A 20,180-nucleotide genomic window follows, 5' to 3' on the forward strand; every position below is an offset into this window, starting at 1 on the left:
TTCTGTCCCCTGATTAAGCAATTCATGGCACTTTACCCCCTTGTCAGTGATTGCTTCGTGGATAGGCAAGTTTAAGTCAATTTGTGTCAATGGGATTTGAGGGGAGCCTTGATGAGGGCTATGGGAAAGAAACTTTCTCAGTCTTAAACAACATGGAAAGATAGGTTTTTTCTTCTATAAGTTATGAATGAGGAAGCATAGAGTTTCCATTGCTGCTGTCAGTCATACCATAATGATAAAGGATAAAGCTAAAACTGTGGTGGCAGAGCAAAGAAGTAGAAAGACCCTACATCCTTGATGCTGTCATTCTGCCACTGGGTCCTGCCCTCATTCGTTATTATTTAAGCCCATGCGATTGGGCTTTTCTGTTACTTGTTGCTCAGCATTCTACCTGATTCAGAATGTGGTGCCAGGAATGGAAGTGCCGCAAATAACAGATTGTAGTGGGTTCATAGCGGCACCCAAAAAGGTATGTCTATGTGCTAATCCCTGGAACCTGTGTTAACTTATTTGGAAAAAGACTTTTTGTGGATATAACTGTTACATTTTCTTATTTTCACGTTCAGCCAGATGCCGAAGAGACACAAGTTAAAGACATTTTAATTTTAAAAAATTTCACATTTGACCTTTATTACATGACCATTCATCAAGATCAAAAGAGTCTTTTCAACAGAACTTCATATGACCTAGAAATTTAAGGCTTCTTTTTTTTCTAAAAATAAAGTTCCATGGCTTATTTCACAATGTTACTAATTTAAGAAAGTGATTGTCCTGTAACTAAAAAAAGAACTCTGGTCTGAGAGTTGGAGCATCTGAGTTTTGTCCCTATGGCCACTGAGCTGGGGGGTCTTGAGTTGGTCAATTGCCCCTCTGAGCATTGGTTACTTCTTCTCTGGAACTATCAGTGGCTCCCAAGTGCCCATGTACATCAGAATCATCTAGGTCTTTGTTACAAATACAGATTTCTGGGCCCTATCCCAGGGTTACAGAATCAGATTTTCTAATGTTGGGGCCCATGAATCTATATTTTTAATTAACTGGGTGACAATGGTATGCAGACAAGTTTGGGAACTATTAGATGATGACCTCCAGAGTTCCTCACAGCTCTAAAAATTTGTTTTCTGATTTCTGTTCCTTCTATCACTGTTCGTTCTACCTCTGTTACTAGATATTGTGCTAAAACAAAACACAACACAAAATAAACAATAAAAAACCAAGACAGAGGTTTAATCATCTTTATATCTCCCCAGCACCTACACGGTGCCTGGTGGGTAGTAGTCACTCAATAAATATTTGAAGAATTAATTCAGTGGTGATTAAATAAATGAATATTATTTAATGTGGATCCCAATCCCTGTGGACAGAGAAATCGAAAAAGAGAGAAAATATTTTAAACTTTTATGTGATATAATCTTGCATATCTACTATGTACTTCAATAATGGGTTATGTGAATGAGGTTAGTGCATATTTAAAGACCCAATAGGAAGGTGGTTGAGAGTCTTCCATGGGTTAGATTATCCTACAGTGTTTTCCAGTGGAAGTGACAGCCGAGAGGGGCTCATGATTCAGCATGAGCTGGTTTTCCTCTCCTTGACTTTTCCAGGTCCAGAAAAAGGCATATCCTGCCTGGGTGGCAGATGTCCCTGGGGCCATGCCACAGGTCTCTGAACCTGCAAAGGCCACCTCAGATTTCTGTGGGGCCCTGGTGGGTGGGAAGAGGCACTCATCTTCTGTTAGAAGTTACTGGTAAATTCACCAGCAGTGGAGGTCAGCTGAGCAAAGTGTCCCTTACAGCCAGAACATCTCTCAGGACGTCTGACACTACCTCTTGTGGCCCCAAAGTCCTTTCTCCCTCCCCAGCCCTTCACACTCTACCCATCACCCCTTGAACTTCCCCAGCTCAGACACTGTCTGCTGGCCTTGGAAGGTACCGGCTCAGGATGAAATCTGTCACAGGGGTGGGCAACTTAGCCAGGGGGATGTAGAGGAGTTTGGCATCCAGGCCAGGGCTGTAGCGGATGCGGGGGCTCCGGGAGACAACAGCGTGTTCCATGCTGTTGATGACATCTCTGATTCTCGGCTCTGCCAGCTGCATCATGTGTTCTAACTTGTCAGTGTCTGTTTGAGGGTACAGAGGGGAAAAAAATGAAAGGCCCTGTTATTTTTCATAAAAGATGGTTTCTTCTGAATTCCATCCAGGCTCCGTTTCCATAAGTTCCCTGATCTAACATTTCAGGCAGGTCTGCCAGACCCTCCAGGTTGTCCCTTACACAAACACCATTTATAACATTATTATAGATAAAATTATTTCTCTTCCTGAATCCAGCAATTGTGCATTGAGTTCCTACTATTGCATTAAACTAGCAACGAGAACAGCTGTGCCCAGTTCTTCTTATAACTGTGCTACTTGTCAGTTGTATGGCTTTGAGCTTAAACTTCCATTATCTATAAGATGAGGATATTAATACCTTCCCTGGACAATAACAAAGATGATTAATAGCAGGGTAGGTGGTGGGGAAGAACAGGATAGGAAATATGTGTATAGAAAAATCGGAAGGAAGGGAGTAAAAATATTGTCTGGCTGGTAGTATTATTCCTAGCTACTGGAGGCTTTTTTTCTTTGACTGGTAAGGGGATTGCAACCCTCGGCACGGTGTTGTCTGCACCACGCTCAGCCAGTGAGCGCACCGGCCATCCCTATATAGGATCTGAACCCGCGGCCTTGGCGCTACCAGCCCCGCACTTTCCCGAGTGAGCCACGGGGCCAGCCCTGGAGGCTTTTTTTCTATGTACTTCCTAGTGTTCCCACATTTCTGACAAAAGCATTTAGGAAAAAATGTTATTAAAAATAGTAATATTGTCCCTGCCTTGGTCACAAGGCCATTTTGGACTCAAATGATTTAAGGCACAGACAGGTAGAGCCTTGTAAGGCTCTGACAAATGCATTGTACACACAGGTGTGCAGATGGGTACAGGGCACCCAAGTGACACACGTCTGCAAAAACTCACAACGTAAATAGGAGACAGGCCACATGGTGCACTCAGCAGGCCCTGATCTGCACTCTCATCCCGGGACTCTGAAACAGGGGCAGGTTGGAGGGATTCATACTTCACTGAGAGCCACGAGAACTGAGGAGAAAATGGTGCCTGAGAGTCAGACTTCCCTGATAAGGGATTAAACCTTGAAAACAGAGAGGGAGCAAAAGCTGCCCCGACTTTGGGAATGGTCCAGAAAGGCAGAGAATTCACTCCTCAGGGTCAGCACCCTTGTGGGTGTTTGGTGAGGACAGAGCAGTGTTGCTTCAGTACGCTTCACCCCAGACTCTGAGGAATTCCCATTCTGTGTCCTGGAGAAAAAACTGTTGCAAACTACATTCTGGGGTTCCAGAAAGAGCCACATTGCTATGGTTTAAATGTTTATCCTCTCTGGAACTCATGTTGAAACTTAATCCCCAATGTGGCAATATTGAGAGGTAAGGCCTTTAAGAGGTGAATGGTTCATCAGGGAAGAACAATTAAATCCATTTGTGGATTAATGGATTATCACAGAAGTGGAACTCGTAGCCTTATGAGAAGAGGAAGAGACCTGAGCGAGCATGCCCAGCCCCCTTGCCATGTGGTGCCCTGCCCTGCCTCAGGACTCTGGAGAGAGTCCTCACCAGCAACAAGGCCCTCACCAGATGCCCTCTCTCAACCTTGCACTTCCCAGCTTCTGGAACTGTAAGAAATAAATTTAATTTCTTTATAAATTACCCAGTTTTAGGTATTCTGTTATAAGCAACAGAAAATGGACTAAGATACACACTAACTTTAAGCCAGAATGTCTATAGAGCAATAATGTCTCAAGAAGCCAACATCTTGTCCTCCAACCCCAGGCCTGGCATGGAGTCCACCACCAGCTGAGCCAAGGTGGGGAGGCAAGTGTCGAAAGAATTCCTCAGGATGCTCAGAGCTACTCTCAGTACCTAAGAGCCAGAGAAGCTGGGCAGAGCAGTTGAGGCAAGCTGACATGATGAAGATGGTTTGGGGACTAGGCTCTGAAAGGCAGGGTGGAGGAAGGTACCCAGTCATGAGAAGTGCTGTGAGGCACTTTCTTTCATTGTTCTCTTGAATGTTTATTAGCTCCTACCTTGTGCTGGGCACCCTACTAGGCATGGAGTGGGAAGGGAGACAAATGTACCCAGCTCGCCCCTATTACTGTCCTAGACAGAGAGGAAAGACACGGACTTTGGATTTGGGCACCATGGAAAATGTTTTTGTTATTGTGAGGATTAAGCAAGATAAAGTCTGTAAAGTACCAGGGACTGGACTTTGACACATTATATGGCGCCAATAGCTGAGTTTCTGTCCCCTTCTCCTTTGCCAGAGACAGGTCCTGGGATTCTTCTCCCCAAGAAGAAAGGGGGACTAAAAGGGGAATTTTTGATAGCCTCTGCAGCAGAGTTGAGATGAAAAAAGAAGCTTGGTCAGGTGGCTGCACTCTCCTCGGCAATGTTACCCAAGCTGGGCTGTGGTTCATCTGCAGATCTGTTAGGACAAGAATACCATTCTCTGTTCGCCTGCCTGTTCTAGTGAGTCTATGTGCCACTTCTGTGGGAATGTGCCCCTTCTGTGGGAATGTGCCACTTCTGTGGGAATGTGCCCCTTCATGTCAATTGCTATTAACTAGCCATTTCCAATATGATTCTATTTTGGGTGTAGTTAAAGATGACTCCAAGAAATCTGGGGCCTGGTCCTGGGGCTCACGAGCTGTTTGGCTGGCCACAGCAACTTGCTGGTTTGTGTCCAGTGGTGCTGTGTGACCACTCCTAAATATTTCTTCAAACTGTCCCACAGTCAGCCCCCTGTCCCCCCGTCTCCCCCCACCACTTCCCACCACCACCGTGGTTTTTAACTTCGTGTCTTTACCATTCCTCCCCTGGGTTTCTGCAGCAGCCTCCCAGCTGGCCTCTATCCTGCCCATAGCAACACAAATCTGACCAGTCATTCAGACCCATTTTAAAGGGTTCCCATTCCTTCTGGATAAGATCCACACTCTTTAATGCAGCCATCAAAGCCTTTCATGATCTGATCTCTAACTCTCCTGCCTCAATCACCACCACAACCAATTCATGCTTCACTCTCGACAGACTAGTCATAACAATAGCTAAGGTTTGTTGAGCTCTTCCTACAGCTGAGCCGAGTACTTTACATTCTCCTCACAATCTGTGAGAGAGGAATTGTTATACTTTATAAATGGATAAACTGAAATTTAGAGAGTTGAGGGACTGGAATCTAAACCCTGAATCCACTGCCTCCAAAAGCACAGGTCTCTCAAATGGTGCTCGTGTTCTTCCTTCTGTGGCGAACATCTGCCATCTCTTTCCCTGTGGTGAGCTCCTACTCATCCTTCAAGACTCACTAAGGCATTAATTGTCACCTCAGTGAGGCTTTTTTTTTTCCTTTTTGTCTTTTTTCGTGACCGGCAACGGATCGCAACCCTCAGTGTCGCGCCCGTACCAGACCGGGACCGGCAACGGGATCGCAACCCTCGGTGTTGCTCCCGCCCCTCGCTCAGCCAGTGAGCGGCCAGTCTGTATGTGGGATCCGACCCCTCGGTGGGAGCGCCACCACGCTCCCCAAGCGGCGCACTGTAGCAGTGCGCCACCGGGCCGGCCCTCAGTGAGGCTTTTTTTTTTCCTTTTTGTCTTTTTTCGTGACCGGCAACGGATCGCAACCCGCAGTGTCGCGCCCGTACCAGACCGGGACCGGCAACGGGATCGCAACCCTCGGTGTTGCTCCCGCCCCTCGCTCAGCCAGTGAGCGGCCAGTCTGTATGTGGGATCCGACCCCTCGGTGGGAGCGCCACCACGCTTCCCAAGCGGCGCACTGTAGCAGTGCGCCACCGGGCCGGCCCTCAGTGAGGCTTTTTTGACAGCAGAGTTATATCTCTGTACTGTGAGTCTGTGTCGTACTCACGTCCACTACTGCCCAGTGCTCCGTGTGGTATAGGATTTGCTTCTAGATCTCCCCTGCTAGATTCCCAGAGACTTTGTCTCATCTCTGTATCCCAATAAACACTCAGTAAATTTTTCTGAAAATTTTTCTCTAAAATCATGATGTAGATTACAGATGAATAGGCCCATGGTATTTTACAAACTCAATCAGTGCTATTCTTTAGAATAACAATACCAGATTTTTGACAAGTGGTTTTCAGAAGTAGTTTGCCTTTATACATATTCTTTCATGAACCACACTGAAGACTTTACAACCTCTGCTGCACTGAGTACTTAGAAAATGGCTCTGTGAAGTTTTCAGACACTGGCTAAATCTGTGTTTCATTCCAGCCTCATAGCAGCCCCATAAATAATTTGGATCATTCTTTGCTAAGGGAGTTTTAGGATATTATTCCTTTCCATCAACATCTACTTCCCTTGTTCCCAACAGCTGCAGATTTCCCTTCAGGAGTCCGTGCCTCCATGTCCTTTGGTCTGGGCAGAGCACGTGATCCAGCCTGACCCAGTCAGACCATCACATTCCCCAGGGCTTAGTGATTGGCTCAGGCCTGGCATATCCCACAGTTCTCTCTAATCCAGCCACCACAGGCCTTCCAAGTCAGAGTGAACATTAGGACTTTTAGCAGAGCTACTGGAAAGACGCTCCATTTTCCTCAGTAGACCTCGCCCTGGCAGGAGGTGCGGAGATGCTGCAACCATGTGGCCCCCACAGGGGGAGAGCTTGTGAGACTGGAGTCAATACAAAAGAAGCAGAGCCAATAGATAGGGTGAAATCAGGTCATAACAACATCATTTGTGGGCTGGATCAGGCTGTACTTAAAGCCCATTTTGCTCAACTTTTTAATCATGTGAGTCAAAAAAATTCCTTTTCTGGGCCGGCCCGGTGGCGCACTGCTACAGGGCGCCACTTGGGAGTGCGGCGGTGTTCCCACCGAGGGTTCGGATCCCACATACAGACCGGCCGCTCACTGGCTGAGCGAGGTGCGGGCACAACACCGAGGGTTGCGATCCTGTTGCTGGTCCCGGTCCGGTACGGGCGCGACACTGAGGGTTGCGATCCGTTGCCGGTCACGAAAAAAGACAAAACGGAAAAGAAAAAAAAAAATTCCTTTTCTGGGCCGGCCCGGTGGCGCACTGCTACAGGGCGCCACTTGGGAGTGCGGCGGGGTTCCCACCGAGGGTTCGGATCCCAGATACAGACCGGCCGCTCACTGGCTGAGCGAGGTGCGGGCACAACACCGAGGGTTGCGATCCTGTTGCTGGTCCCGGTCCGGTACGGGCGCGACACTGAGGGTTGCGATCCGTTGCCGGTCACGAAAAAAGACAAAACGGAAAAGAAAAAAAAAAAAAATTCCTTTTCTGCTCAAATAATTTGGGCTGGATTTTCTCTCACTTGTAACTGAGAAAGTTCCAACTGATGTAAGTCTTTAGGACATTTTTCTCCTCACAGAATTCTAACATGTCCAGAACCAAAAGATTACTTTCTCAGAGGAATACTTCTCCACATATTTTTCCCTGGATCTTCCCTAAATCAATGAATGACTGATACCTCTATCTGCCACTCATCCTTGATGGTTCCTTCTCCCCTGCCCCCAGTAGTGGCAAGTGTAATCCACACCTGGCATCCGCCAACTCCTGTCCAACTCCTCTACCTTCTCTCTAGTCCAAACCACTGTCATGGCTAGCCTGGAATACTGCAGCAACCAGAGCAGTCTTTTCTAATCGCAAATCGCATCCTTAAGCCCTGGTGTGCTTCGATGCTCTAACTTATCTTGTTCCCCCTCAGCTACTCCTAACCCCCGACTGCTACCCACCTGCTGGTTTCTTTAAAGTTCCTCAAAAGGAGTTTCCTGCCTCAGAGCCTTCCTTCAAAAAATGTCCCTGCCCATCCTTCCCTTTCCACTTTCCAGCAACGCCTAACTCTTTTTTTTTTTTTCCTTTTTGTCTTTTTTCGTGACCGGTAACAGGATCGCAACCCTCAGTATCGCACCCGTACTGCGACCGGCAACAGGATTGCAACCCTCGGTGTCGTGCCCGCACCGCGCTCAACCGGTGAGCAGAATGGTCTCTATATGGGATACGAACCCTCGGCGGGAGCGCCGCCCTCTACCGAGTGCGACACCGGGCCGGCCCCTAACTCTTAATCTTCCTGGAAGACAGCTGAGAGAAGCCCTTCCCTATGCCATAATCTGAATTGGGGCTCCAACTCCCAGCCCTGTTCTTCTTTCATAGCCCTGTGATTCTCCTCCGTGGCACTTGTCCACATTTGTCATCAAACATGTGTGTTTTTATTAACGTCTGTCTCCCCTACTGAACCTTAAGCTTCAGGCCCTGAGCGTGCTGCTTTGTCTACTCTGACTCCCCAGCCCCACATGGTGCCGGGCACATAGCAGGATCGTAGTAAAGCATGTATTAAGTGAAGAAATGTCCTTCTTAGTCTTGGTGTCTTGGATTTTTACTCAACCTACTATGTCCAGGAGAGCATGTCACTAAAATAACCCCCTCTGGATAGTTAAAGACCTGCCACAGATTTGATTGATCAATTACATTTAGTCCATCCAGAGTTTCTGGATACATTTCAAAAACTTATCACTTTAAATTTTGGATAATTACTATTTAAGGAACTCTCTGCAATACAAGGACTTCTAGCTTGTAGGTACTAGTGTAGTGGAGAAAAGGAGGCCACACTCAGTGTAAGAAAAGATAATAACAACCACCACAAATGTTTAAGTCAAATTGTTCTTAACAGGGACCAAGTGCTATTCTATGCACTTTATATATATACTAATCCATTTAATTTTCATCCCTCATGGCAGATGAGAAAACCGAGAGGTTAAGTAACTTTCCCAAGGCAAGCAGGCAAGCTGCAATTTGCACCCAGGCAGCCTTGAGACTCTAAGAGCTTAACCAAAGCAGAACACTGCCTCTCTGGAAGTCAAGGAACCCAAGTAAAAGAGGAAAAAAGAATCTGGGTTAGGGAAATGTGGGACTAGGTGGCTGAGGCCCAGAGTGGGCAGGAACAGGGCTGGGAGTGTGGCTGCTCCCCTCTGGCTTGAGGGAACCCTCTTGAGACAGCAAAGTGCCAGCCTCGCCTTCCAGTCTGATGGCCCTGGCACAGAGATGCAATTGGAGAAGGGAGACAACCGTCAAGGGTGCCAGCTGATTGTGCCAAAGGCAGTTTCTATTGACAGAAGTTGCCCCACATAAGGGCGGCTACAGGGGAGCTCTTAGGGGCTGCTCTCCCTCCAGGCCCTTGGATGCATGAAATGGAGAGAGCTAGGAAGTCTTGTGGAACATCCCTTCCTGAAACCAACTGGCTCAGCTTTGAGATTAGATGGTCTGAGTGAATGTGGGGCCTTCTAGTCCTCAGAGTAGCCTTCTGTCTTCTACCAGGAGATTCTGCAACAGGACTTTTGAGCAATTCCTCCTCCGCTGCACCTCAGGCCATGTCCTATCATGTTCCCCAATGGCTGGGTTCCATTCACCCCCAAACTGGAAGTTACAAGCAGTGAGGGGCGAGCACGCTGCTTTGTTTCTTCCAAGTCCCCAGCCCCACACAGTGCCTGGCATATTGCAACCTCACAATAAAAGTGTAGTAAGTGAAGAAATGGTTGTCCTGGTTTTGCTGTCTTGACTTTTTACTCTGTTGATGTATGAGTTCCGACAGACAACTTTTGCTGCACAAAGTTTTGGGGCAGCACAGCAAACAGCTGTGATGTCTCTCCTCCACCCTTCAAAAATACTTAAAGTTCATAGGAGACCCTTAGCTCAGGGACAGAAAAGGAACTGCCTAAAGATCCTCCCTTTTAAATACCCACGTGCTCATTTTCCTCTATTTAACAAGCACTTAGAGTGCCTAAGATACTTTATACGTACTAATCCTGTGAGGTAGGCACTGTCATTACCTGCATTTTATAGACGAGAAAACTGAGGCATAGGGAAACTAGGTAATATGTCCAAAGTCTACTAGCTGGTAAGTGGTGGAGCCAGGATTTGGACCCAGGCAGTCTGGCTCTAGCAGCTATACTCTTAATCACTTCTCTCTACTTACCTCAGTGCATTTTCACCTGATCCACCTGCATAATGATGTTTTGGGGGCAGGTGCCAGGAGTGAATGTATCTCTCCTAACTCCCCCATCTCCCTGGCAGCTATGGTTCTGCCACAAGTTCTCTGTTCTCAATCCCCAGCTCTGCCACTAGCTGTGTAGCTTTGGGTCCTAGACCCTTCTCATTCTCTGTCTTACCATCTGTAAACCGAAAGCTGTGACCCCCAAGACCTCCCTGCCCCTCTCAGAAACCCCTCTCCTGCCCCGAGAACTTGCAGATGTGGAAGTACTCCTCTCCGTAGCTGTCCCGGGTCTCCTGAGGCAGCCGCTCCCACAGCTTTCGCATGCGCGACCCCATGCTTTCCTTGCCCAGAATGGATGTCCGGTAGTTCCCCGGCTCAATGATGCAGACCTTCACCCCGAAGTAGTGGAGCTCGCGCCTGGGAAAGAAGAGTTGCACTCTGTCTGGGCCCCAAGATGACAGTCATCAGGGCATGTCACCTCTGGAGGGGCCTGTCTCCCCAGGAACCTGGAGGCACTTCCTCCACCCCCGTACCTGGCCCAGGCATTACGTTCATGCAAATAAGCCCTTCTTAAGGGCCTTAGCTCTTTCCCAAGCTGGTCTAGGAGTATCTGGGCAATTTTCAGTAGGGAGGAAGTCAATAAGAATCTAGGCCAGGGCCTTGCCTCCCACCAAATCCCTCCCACTCTCCGCCCCATATCCAATACACAGTAAAGGAGGGAGGGGTCTATGCAAGGCCTGAGTCCTCCTCTGAGTGTCTCCCAGGGGCACGCTTTCCCCCACTCCTCTCCACTTATTTGGGGGACCCTCCCTCCTTCTCCCACAGGCCCAAACAAGGTCTCAGTCATTCTGGAACTGTTCAAGAGGAGGCCCACCTGATGACTCCTGCCTCCAGCCCACCTTTTCTCATCCCTTCTTCTCTTGTTCCCTGGGGAGGGCGCCTTGAGGTATAGTCTTCCTCCTACCACTGAATTGGCTTCCTCCTTTCAGATTTCCCTGCCCACCTACTGTCACTCCCAGCCCTTCCTTCCTTAGGTGAAACTCCCAGTATTCCCATCCAGAATGGTTTGGTACCAAGGCTCAGTCACCTGATGCTGTCAGAGAAGGCTTCAACACCAAACTTGGAGACGCAGTAGCCACCGCCAATAACAGCCACACGACCACCACAGCTGGACATGTTGACGACCCTGCCCCGAGCTTTCTTGACCATGGGCAGCATGTGGAGGGTCACTTCGATCAGTCCAACCAGGTTCACATTGATCACCTTCACGAAGTCCTCTTTGGTCAGCCATTCATTGGGACCACTGGGCAGGCCCACACCAGCATTGTTCACCAGGGCCCAGAGGCCTAGGGGCAAGATGGAGGGAGAAAGAACCAGTGTCTCTGGGAAAGCAGCAGTGTCCACCACCCACCAGCTCAGGGCTGCCAAGGATGGCTGAGCAGGTGCACAAGGCACAAGACAGCCAGGCTTGGGGCAGGGGGTGGGGAGATATTACAGCCTGAGGAAAGATGTGCCTTTTACTCATTAGTTTTCCCTGAAGGGGCACCTTTTTCTTATTCACATTAAGTCTGCCAGCTAGCTGGGGCTCTGTACCAGCTACAATCCAGGCTTTAGCTAAGAGCACCTAAGCTATTAGCTCTGGGATAAGAAATATGATTATCATATCAATGTATTAATATTTGAATCCCTTTCCCCATCATGCTTCCCCGCTCTATTCACCTAAGTATAACCAACTTCATTTCACATACTACCCAAATCCATTCATTCATCCATTCACACGTTCATCATTCATTCATTTATGAATTTACTCTGTGCCAATTAAAGAGTGAAGGAGACGTAAAATAAACAAGACAGGGTCTTATCCTTCAAGGAGCTCAGAAACCAGAGAGGAAATAATAATATTTGTATATAAATATATAAAACATTTAAATAAAACAATTATACAAAAATGTGAAAGGGCTCTTATATTTAAATTGTGTTGGTATAAATGGAGAGAAATAATGCTAAATGTTGTCATTCAACTCTGCAGGGGCCCAGGGTTGAAGAGCCTCAAGTCCTAGTCCTGGTTCTACCTCCTGCCTTTTTTTTTTCCTTTTTTTTGTCTTTTTTCGTGTCCGGCAACGGATCGCAACCCTCAGTGTCGCGCCCGTACCGGACCGGGACCGGCAACGGGATCGCAACCCTCGGTGTTGCTCCCACACCTCGCTCAGCCAGTGAGCGGGAACCGGTCTGTATGTGGGATCCGAACCCTCGGCAGGAGCGCCACCGCGCTCCTAAGCGGCGCACTGTAGCAGTGCGCCACCGGGCCGGCCCCCTCCTGCCTTGTATAAATCACTCTCTGTGCCTCAGGTTCTTCATGAGCTTGGACAAAAACAGTTTTTTGCAGTGTTTTGCAAACCTGCCAGGGGAGAAAGATGCAGGAGAAGCACTCCTTTTGTTTTACATATTGAGCTTCCATATAAAATTCCACTTGGGGGAGGGTGATGCTAAAAACACACTGGAAAAGCCTCTAAATCATCCTTAAGGACCCCTTTTAGCTCTTTCATTCAAGGATTCCATGAGCCCCACTGCACTGGCTCCTTCCCTTCCTCTCCCCCCATCCCATCGTGCATCCCCACCTTGGCCTCCACAGCCTCAAGATACTCTGCCAGGCATGTTCCACTCTCCCCTGAGGGCAGGTCTAGAGGCAAACATCAATCTTGGTCCACCGCTCCCTCTAGATCTAAGGTCTCCATCCAAGCCATGCCCCTTCCCTATCTTCCTGCCTTCCTCTAATTACAGAGACTCCAGTAACCAACTGGCTGGCAGGACTCAGAACCTTCCCAGCTGGAGGGGACTATCTTGTCTTACAGAAGAGAAAATAAGCCTCCTGAGAGCCAAAGTCTAAAAAACGCAAGTTGTCTCTGCCTGTGGAGAAGGGACACACACTCACCACTACCTCTGGTCATCCAGCAGAGCATGCGCTATTCTGCTGGGGAACCAGGACAACCTTATTATTGTTATTATTTTTATCTGCAAAGAACAACCAGAGAACAGTCAGAGCAGTGCTAACAGCTTTAGGGCTGTGCCAACCTCTCATGTCTAGGGGCTCTCAGGGGCAACAAGAAAGCATGCAAGAACTGCCCTGCCCGCCCCCCATTTCCCAGTGCTTCTTAGACCAAGGATGTTGCTCAGTGGCATAGCTAGAATAATGGGTCCCCAAAGATGTCCCCATCCTAATCCCTGGAACCTGTGAATATGTTGGGTTACATGGGAAAGAGGAATTAAGGTTGCTAACCAAATGATTTAAAAGTTGGAAGATTATCCTGGTGAGCCCCATGTAATCACAAGGGTGGTACTCCTAAGTGGAAGAAGGAGGCAGAAGCCAGAGAACCAGAGAGACAGTAAAAGATGTGTTCTATATGTCCAGGCCTGAAAAGGACTCTGCCCGACCTTGCTAGCCTTGAAGGTGAAGGAAGCGGGCCATGAGCCAAAGAATGCAGGTAGCCTGTAGAAACTGGAAAAGACAACGAAATGGACTCTCCCGTAGAGCCTCCAGAAGGAACACAGCTGTGTTGCCACCTTGATTTTAGCACAGTGAGACCCACTTTAGACTTCTCTCCTCCAGAACTACGAGATATGGATTTGTGTTGCCTTAAGCCACCACTTTTGTGTTCATTTGTTAGAGCAGCAATAGGAAACTAACATACCCCATGAGCTGTTAACACAAGTGGCTCCAGGCTGGGTGTAGGGAGCTGGCTGAGGCAGGCTGTTGAAGAAAGAGGCTCACCCTTGCTGAATTATTCATTAATAAGTTCATTCAACAAATATACCTTGAGCTTCTTATAAGGTGCCAGACACTATCCTAAGTACTAAGGATAGTAAATAAAAGAGACCAAAAGCTCTGCCCCCAGGAAGCTTTATTCTATCAGAGGAAACAGACAGTAAATAAGAAAGATACATTGTGTATTGAATAGTGATAAATGCTAAGGAGAAAAATGAAGCAGGGCTTCATTTACTATCTGGCTCCTCCCAGGCCCCAGGGCTCTGTTGTCACCACCTGTGCATGGACCCCAGATTAGTTCCTTCAGGACTGAGGACTTCCCCCAGGCTGCTGCTACTGCACTGAGCCACCCTGTTCATCCTGTTCCTGCGCTCATGGCCTGCATGCTGGAAGTTCTCTGGGCAGATTCCCTCGCAGTCCTGGTTCTGTCCCAGTCCACAGCCTCCTTTCCCAATAGGAGCAGCCAGTCTGACGTAGGCACTTGCCCTGAAGTCAAACCACCGTGACACGAGGAGAGATCTGTCTCCCCTGCCTGACACAGTCAAGAAGAGCAAACGCCCCCACTCCTGGAATGCAACCCTCTAGCCCCTTCCCCCTCTCCCTAGCCTGATTCCAACAAGAGATGTTCTTGTATTTATAGGAGCTGACGGTTAGGACTGCTGAAGTCTCAGAGAGGCACCTCCATCTTTAGAGGTTTGGACATAAGGAATACATCTTCCCTCTCTCACCTCCTATTGCAACCTCCCCCTGTCCCTCTGAGTTGCTGGAAGAGAAAACTCCCTCAGCAAATCACCCCTTCATGTGAACAGGCCAAACCATGCAGTGGGTTCCAAACTGACTTAGCCAGAGTCCCAGCCCCTTTCCCTACATCACCTCTTCCACCCCATTTTGCCATTAGGGTCCCTGATACTGTGAGACGCTGTGGGAGAGGAAAAGAAGGGTAAACCAAGAAAACTAAAGAACTAGTTCACCCCACCTTGTTCTCCCACTTGATCCCTCACCCACTGGGCCGCCGCCTGGATGCTCTCAGTCTTGGTGACATCCAGTAGGATGGTCTGCAGCCGGAAGGAGGTATCCTGCTGAAGTTTCTGGGCCCCCTCCTCAGTGAAGCAAGCAGCCAGCACCCTCATGCCCCGATCGACCAGCTGTCTGGCCAGCTTGTTGCCAAATCCCGAGTCACAGCCAGTGATGAAGACATACTTTTCCGAGAGGTTGCGGACCAGATTGCAGTTCTTGAACCAGCGGTACATGAAGGAGAGGTCCGTGATGGCAGCCATAGGGCGGAAGGGAGGTGATAGCCGCGAAGGATCAAAGGATCGGGCTCAGGAGACAGCCGGAGAGGCTGGTGCTCCTTGGCTCAGCAGGCAGCCTGCTGGAACCTGCTGGAGAGAAGAGCTCTCCTCCCTTCACTGCTTGCAACAGATGCAGGGCCCCTGGGTGAGCCACTGTGTAATTTTATAGGTGGATGCATCACCACACCAATTAGTCCAGATGCAAGAAATTCAAGTCCAACCTGCAGCCTTGTCACCTCTGACAGCCCTGGTGGCTGCCTCCCTCTCTCCCTCTGCTTTGATGGGTGAAGGTACCAAGGATGCAAAAGACCCCAACAGCAATGCCGGTGCTGAGTGGTGGCTAACCCGGTGGAGTGAGGGGGCAAGTGAAAAAGGAGGACTCAGCCCAGAGAACGCCCCCTGGAAATCCCCCACCCCAGCCCTACCCCCAGCCCAGGGATCAAAATCATTTGTCAAAAATGCAGACATATAAATAAATTTAATTTTTATTTTCAGGGGAAAAATTTAGGACAAATTCATGAATGCAAAAAAACAAAAATTGGTTCTGTGCCCTCCAAACCCCAAGAGAAATGAATTCCAGGTCATCGGCTCTGTGAGATTCTCAGGTGAGTCTTCCTCATGAAAGGTTATGAAAAAAAGTGTTTCCCCCAGCGGGGTTGTGCCTCCATTGTCTTGAGTCCCCAGGCAGCAGTGCCCCCCTATAGGGAGGCTGGTGATTGAGGCCCCAACTCCCAGAAAGGAGAAAGACTGGAGGGACTCAGGCCTGACTCCTCACAGGGTGATGTACAGGTCACCAGTGAGGAGCCCCTGCAGTACTCCAAGCAGGCTCAGCAGCCCATCCATGCCTAGCCCCCGTGACCAAGCTAATGGGGGAAGCCAAGGACTGAAGACACACCACCTTCCCCAACAGGGGCCCCCAGGGGCATCTTCCTTCCACCCCCAGGACCAAGCACATTCTAGATGGTCTGATGAGCTGAGGAGCCTGAAGGGGGGTGGTGATGGTGGGAGGAAGGGATTAAGAAGCCAGTGGCTAATTGGATGTGCAGAGGGAAGGGAGGCCAGGAGTCAAAGTGATTCAAAGGTATGGGGCCAAAGACAGGTAGAACCACAGGTGGTAAGAGAAGTCAGGGGGCAAGACACTTTGCATTTCGGGAGGGAAGGCAGGAGAGTAGAAGTTCTGACCTGAGCTCATTGAAACTGAGGTAGAGCTGGATGATGCGGATGGATCATGAGTTCACTGGCAGCTGAGGGAAGGGCCTGGCAGAGTCCTTGGCACTGAGAGGGGATGAGAAATAGGAGGAGCAGAGGACTGGGCCAGAGACATGGAAAATCCTCAGGGTCAGGAATTGGAGGGGAAGGAGATTCCAGGCCATGGGGCAACGAACTCATAGGAAGGTAGGAGGGAAGCTGGTAAAGGAAAGGAAATGAGGAAACCATACAGAGGTGTGAGTATGAGTGGTCACACCCAGGATTGCACAAGAGGCAGGAACAGAATGTGGCTGGAGACCAGGGTGGTTCCTTGGATCACCCTCCAGGGTCACCATTCTTTAGAATGAGTTTGGTCACCAGCTCATACCTTCTTGTTCAGAGGATGACACAGAAATGGGGCCACAAAGTTACCTTGAGTGATAGGACAAAGGATGCATCTTTATACTCCACTATTTACCAAGTCTGGCAGCCCCAGAATCAGACAAAGCAGGTCTCCTTGGGAAAGCACAGCAGGGCTTGGCCATTGTGTACCAAGGGTAGTGGTGAGGGGGTGAGACCATGGACCCATCCCTAAAGAGCAGATCCAAAGCCAATGGGGGATGGGGGTGGCGAGTCATGGAAGGCAAACCTCACATACTTCGCACCAGCCTGAGGCTGAGCCCTTCCTATAATAGATCTGGGAAGCATCTCCCAGTATCTGTCTGCCTCCTGTGTGAGTGAATGGGGGAGTCTTGGCTGTGAGAAGTCAGATGATGTCACTCAAGGGCTGAGCAGGCCCAGGACATGGGTGAGATACAGGGGTTGGCTCTGTGCCTGGAGAAGGATGACTCAGAACTGCCCCAGTGCAGGCCTGGGCCTGACTCAGCTACTTCCTAGGCTTCTCCACTGACTGCTGTCTAAGGTGTTCCCCTGGGCTTAAACTGAAAATTCAGGATGGGGGGTGCATGAGGGTTATGGGGCCTTGTAGAAGGCTCCTCCTCCCAGGGCTGGGAGTGCCTCCCACTCTCAGATAACAGGTCTCTTTGCTGAGCTGGCAACCAAGGCCCGAGGTGTCAGGCTGGTGGTCACCCTCCCACCCCCAATCTCCAACCCCATGGGCACAGGTACCTTTGGAGGGTGCCCTCACCTCCTCCAGTCCATTTCCATCCTGTGGAAGAGTGTGGACTGGCCAGACCAAGGCACACCATAAGGAGGTGGGCAGGAGTCAGAGCAGGTGTGAGCTGAGCCTCCTTCCACTCACACCCTCCCCAGTTGTGTGCAGTCCTTGAGCCATGAAGCTCATAGCCCTGAGTCGCTGCCCAAGAGACCAGGGGCCCAATATATGCAATTGGGTCTCTGGTCCTCAGATGTAAAATGTGGTTCTTTCCTCCTAATATCCCCAGAGTCCTGACTAATATTCCAGGAAAAACCTGAGGTAGAGGTGAGGAGGGGATGAGCTACATGACCCTGGAGACTTGAGAGCTCCCCTGCCTCTCACCACTGTATTTCCCACCTACTGATACAGCACCCAATACAGCACCCCAAACAGACCCTACCATGCACCACAGTCTTGGCTTCACAAGGCCTTGGCTGGCCTTGAGGAGCCCAGTACAGCAAGGTGTCCACCAGGAAAGTAGGCATGTAGTTCATGGGAAGGCAGATAAGTCTGGCATCTGTTAGAGGGTGCACAAAATCCATGTCATTTTGTGCCTTGTTTGCCATGTTGACTCCTGCTTATTTAACCTCGCTGACCAATTACACTTTAACCTTAAGGCAAAAGGAAAGGAAACATAGGTTTCAGGGAGTGAGTTATTACAGCAGGTGGCATCAGTGGCCTAAGCACAGACATCACAAGACACCCCCAGCCCCTGCACCCCCATCTCCCACCCTCCCCCATGCATCACAAGATATCTGGTGAGTGATAATATTACCTTATTTTTCTTAAGATGTTTCCTTGAAGTTATTCTTAGTAACAGGAACTTTTGCTGTATAATCATGGTCTAACCTGAAGAGAGAGCAGGCTCTCATCTGCTGATATTCCTATCTGTAAGTCACCCTGATTAATAAATATCTCTGATTACCAAATGGACCTGCCCACCTCCTTCTTCAGTCTTAAAGGACCTTCTCAGTTTGGAGGGCATTATAATTTAACCCTCTCCTTGCACAGCATCCCAGCCAGATGAGTAGCTGGTGCAGGGTGCAGGCAGTTAGTACATGTTTCATGCAGTCCATCACCAAGGGCAGATTCAACTCACATTTTGTCAAAATGCTTTCAATGTTTTGAATCTGTTCAGGATGAGGAAAAAAAAAAATCCTCAATGTACTTGCACATCCCTCTTCTCCCATTCACAGTTCTAAATTAGAAGGAAAGTTTCCAAGAACTCTTGGGACCCCCAAATCTAATCTATCCATATTCCCCAAGGAGTGCCCCAACCCTTACACCAGAAACAACTGTTTCATATTAAGCACATCTGTCTCTGTTCCTGGGAATATCCAAACTGCATCAATTGAAGGTCTCTGCTAATGGAGGCTAAGCACATGAAAACCAGTTGTCTCTAAAACCTGCTGGCCAAGATCCATGTGTGTCTTCCCTCACTGACTTTAGTTTCCTCTTCAAAATAATAAGAGGTTCAGATGACACAGTTGTCCCAATTCTAATAAGCCTGGATGCTTGCTTTAGGTGACCAGCTGACCACCATGGGAATGGGGCTAAATGTCCCCAAATTGTGGGGAAGGCAGAGCCTAGAAGATGGACACTGATACTGTTGGAGATACTAATGACAAACTCGGGCTTCCAGGTAAGGGTTTGCTTCTCTGTCCACAGTTCACTCACAGGACAGCAGAAACTTCTTGCCATAGATCTAGGCTAACCTGGTCCCATGCCTCTAGGGAGGACTACTCAAGCCTCTCAGCATTGGTTATGCCAGTCTTAAAGTAACCAGGCTTAATAACAGCCACCTTCCCCCCACAGTGGGAAATCTCCCTCCAGCAAAGCAGGCAGGCAAAGGAGCCAGGACTTTATAGGCCATGGGAGGCAAAATACAAAAAACAAATAAACCCAGTAAAAACCCAAAACAGGATTGGGATGGAATAAGTTAGAAAGCTTGGTGAGTTGGGAATCACAGCAGCCAACAGGTAAAAATTATGATTATGGGGCCGGCCCGGTGGCGCACTGCTATAGTGCGCCGCTTGGGAAGCGCGGTGGCGCTCCCACCGAGGGTTCAGATCCCACATACAGACTGGCCGCTCACTGGCTGAGCGAGGGGCGGGGGCAACACCGAGGGTTGCGATCCCGTGGCCGGTCACGAAAAAAGACAAAAAGGAAAAAAAAAATTATGATTATGGTATTACCTCTGTATAGAGTTTACATATTTTACATAATCTGATTATTGGCTCCAAATCCAATTCTGTTGCGGAGCACCACTTAAGGGCTATATTCTATTTCCCTCACATCCAATTATTACCAGATTTTGTTCATTTTACCTCCTCCATACTTGTCAGTGCCTTCCCTCTCTCCTCCACCCTAGAAACCCCCCTGGCCATCCCTCTGCTGGGCTATTGCAACTGTCTTCTAAGGTGCACCCTCTGCCTCCAGACTCAGCTTCCCCACACTCAGAGACATCCTCCGCCCTGCAGCCAGCGGGGTCTCTAGATGCTGATGAGACCAAGCAGCTCCCTGATTAAGTCCCTTCCATGGGGTTCTTTTTTTTTTTTTCCTTTTTTTTTTGTCTTTTTTCGTGACCGGCAATGGATCGCAACCCTCAGTGTCGCGCCCGTACCGGACCGGGACTGGCCACGGGATCGCAACCCTTGGTGTTGCTCCCGCACCTCGCTCAGCCAGTGAGCGGGAACTGGTCTGTATGTGGGATCC

General features: G+C 49.0%; 1 protein-coding gene across 1 annotated transcript; it reads right to left on the reverse strand.

The window, feature by feature from the left end:
- Positions 1 to 1,225: 1,225 nt before the first annotated feature.
- Positions 1,226 to 15,253, reverse strand: SDR9C7 (short chain dehydrogenase/reductase family 9C, member 7). Its single transcript, XM_008575498.1, has 4 exons — positions 14,806 to 15,253; positions 11,154 to 11,412; positions 10,320 to 10,483; positions 1,226 to 2,119 (listed from the first exon to the last, which is right to left on the reverse strand). The coding sequence occupies exons 1-4, from the start codon at positions 15,104 to 15,106 to the stop codon at positions 1,902 to 1,904; spliced, it is 942 nt and encodes a 313-aa protein (XP_008573720.1). The 5' UTR covers positions 15,107 to 15,253; the 3' UTR covers positions 1,226 to 1,901.
- Positions 15,254 to 20,180: the final 4,927 nt, after the last annotated feature.

Source organism: Galeopterus variegatus, unplaced genomic scaffold (genome assembly GCF_000696425.1).
Source record: "Galeopterus variegatus unplaced genomic scaffold, G_variegatus-3.0.2 Scaffold1199, whole genome shotgun sequence".
Taxonomy (NCBI): domain Eukaryota; kingdom Metazoa; phylum Chordata; class Mammalia; order Dermoptera; family Cynocephalidae; genus Galeopterus; species Galeopterus variegatus.

Bases quoted from the DNA above. Each gene is read 5' to 3' on its own strand.
- SDR9C7 (XM_008575498.1), bottom strand. From the start codon at position 15,106: ATGGCTGCCATCACGGACCTCTCCTTCATGTACCGCTGGTTCAAGAAC. The intron at 11,413-14,805 runs GTGGGGTGAACT...TCTTGCCCCTAG, and splicing joins GGATCAAGTGGGAGAACAAG to GCCTCTGGGCCCTGGTGAAC. The intron at 10,484-11,153 runs GTGACTGAGCCT...CTTCTTTCCCAG, and splicing joins GCCTTCTCTGACAGCATCAG to GCGCGAGCTCCACTACTTCG.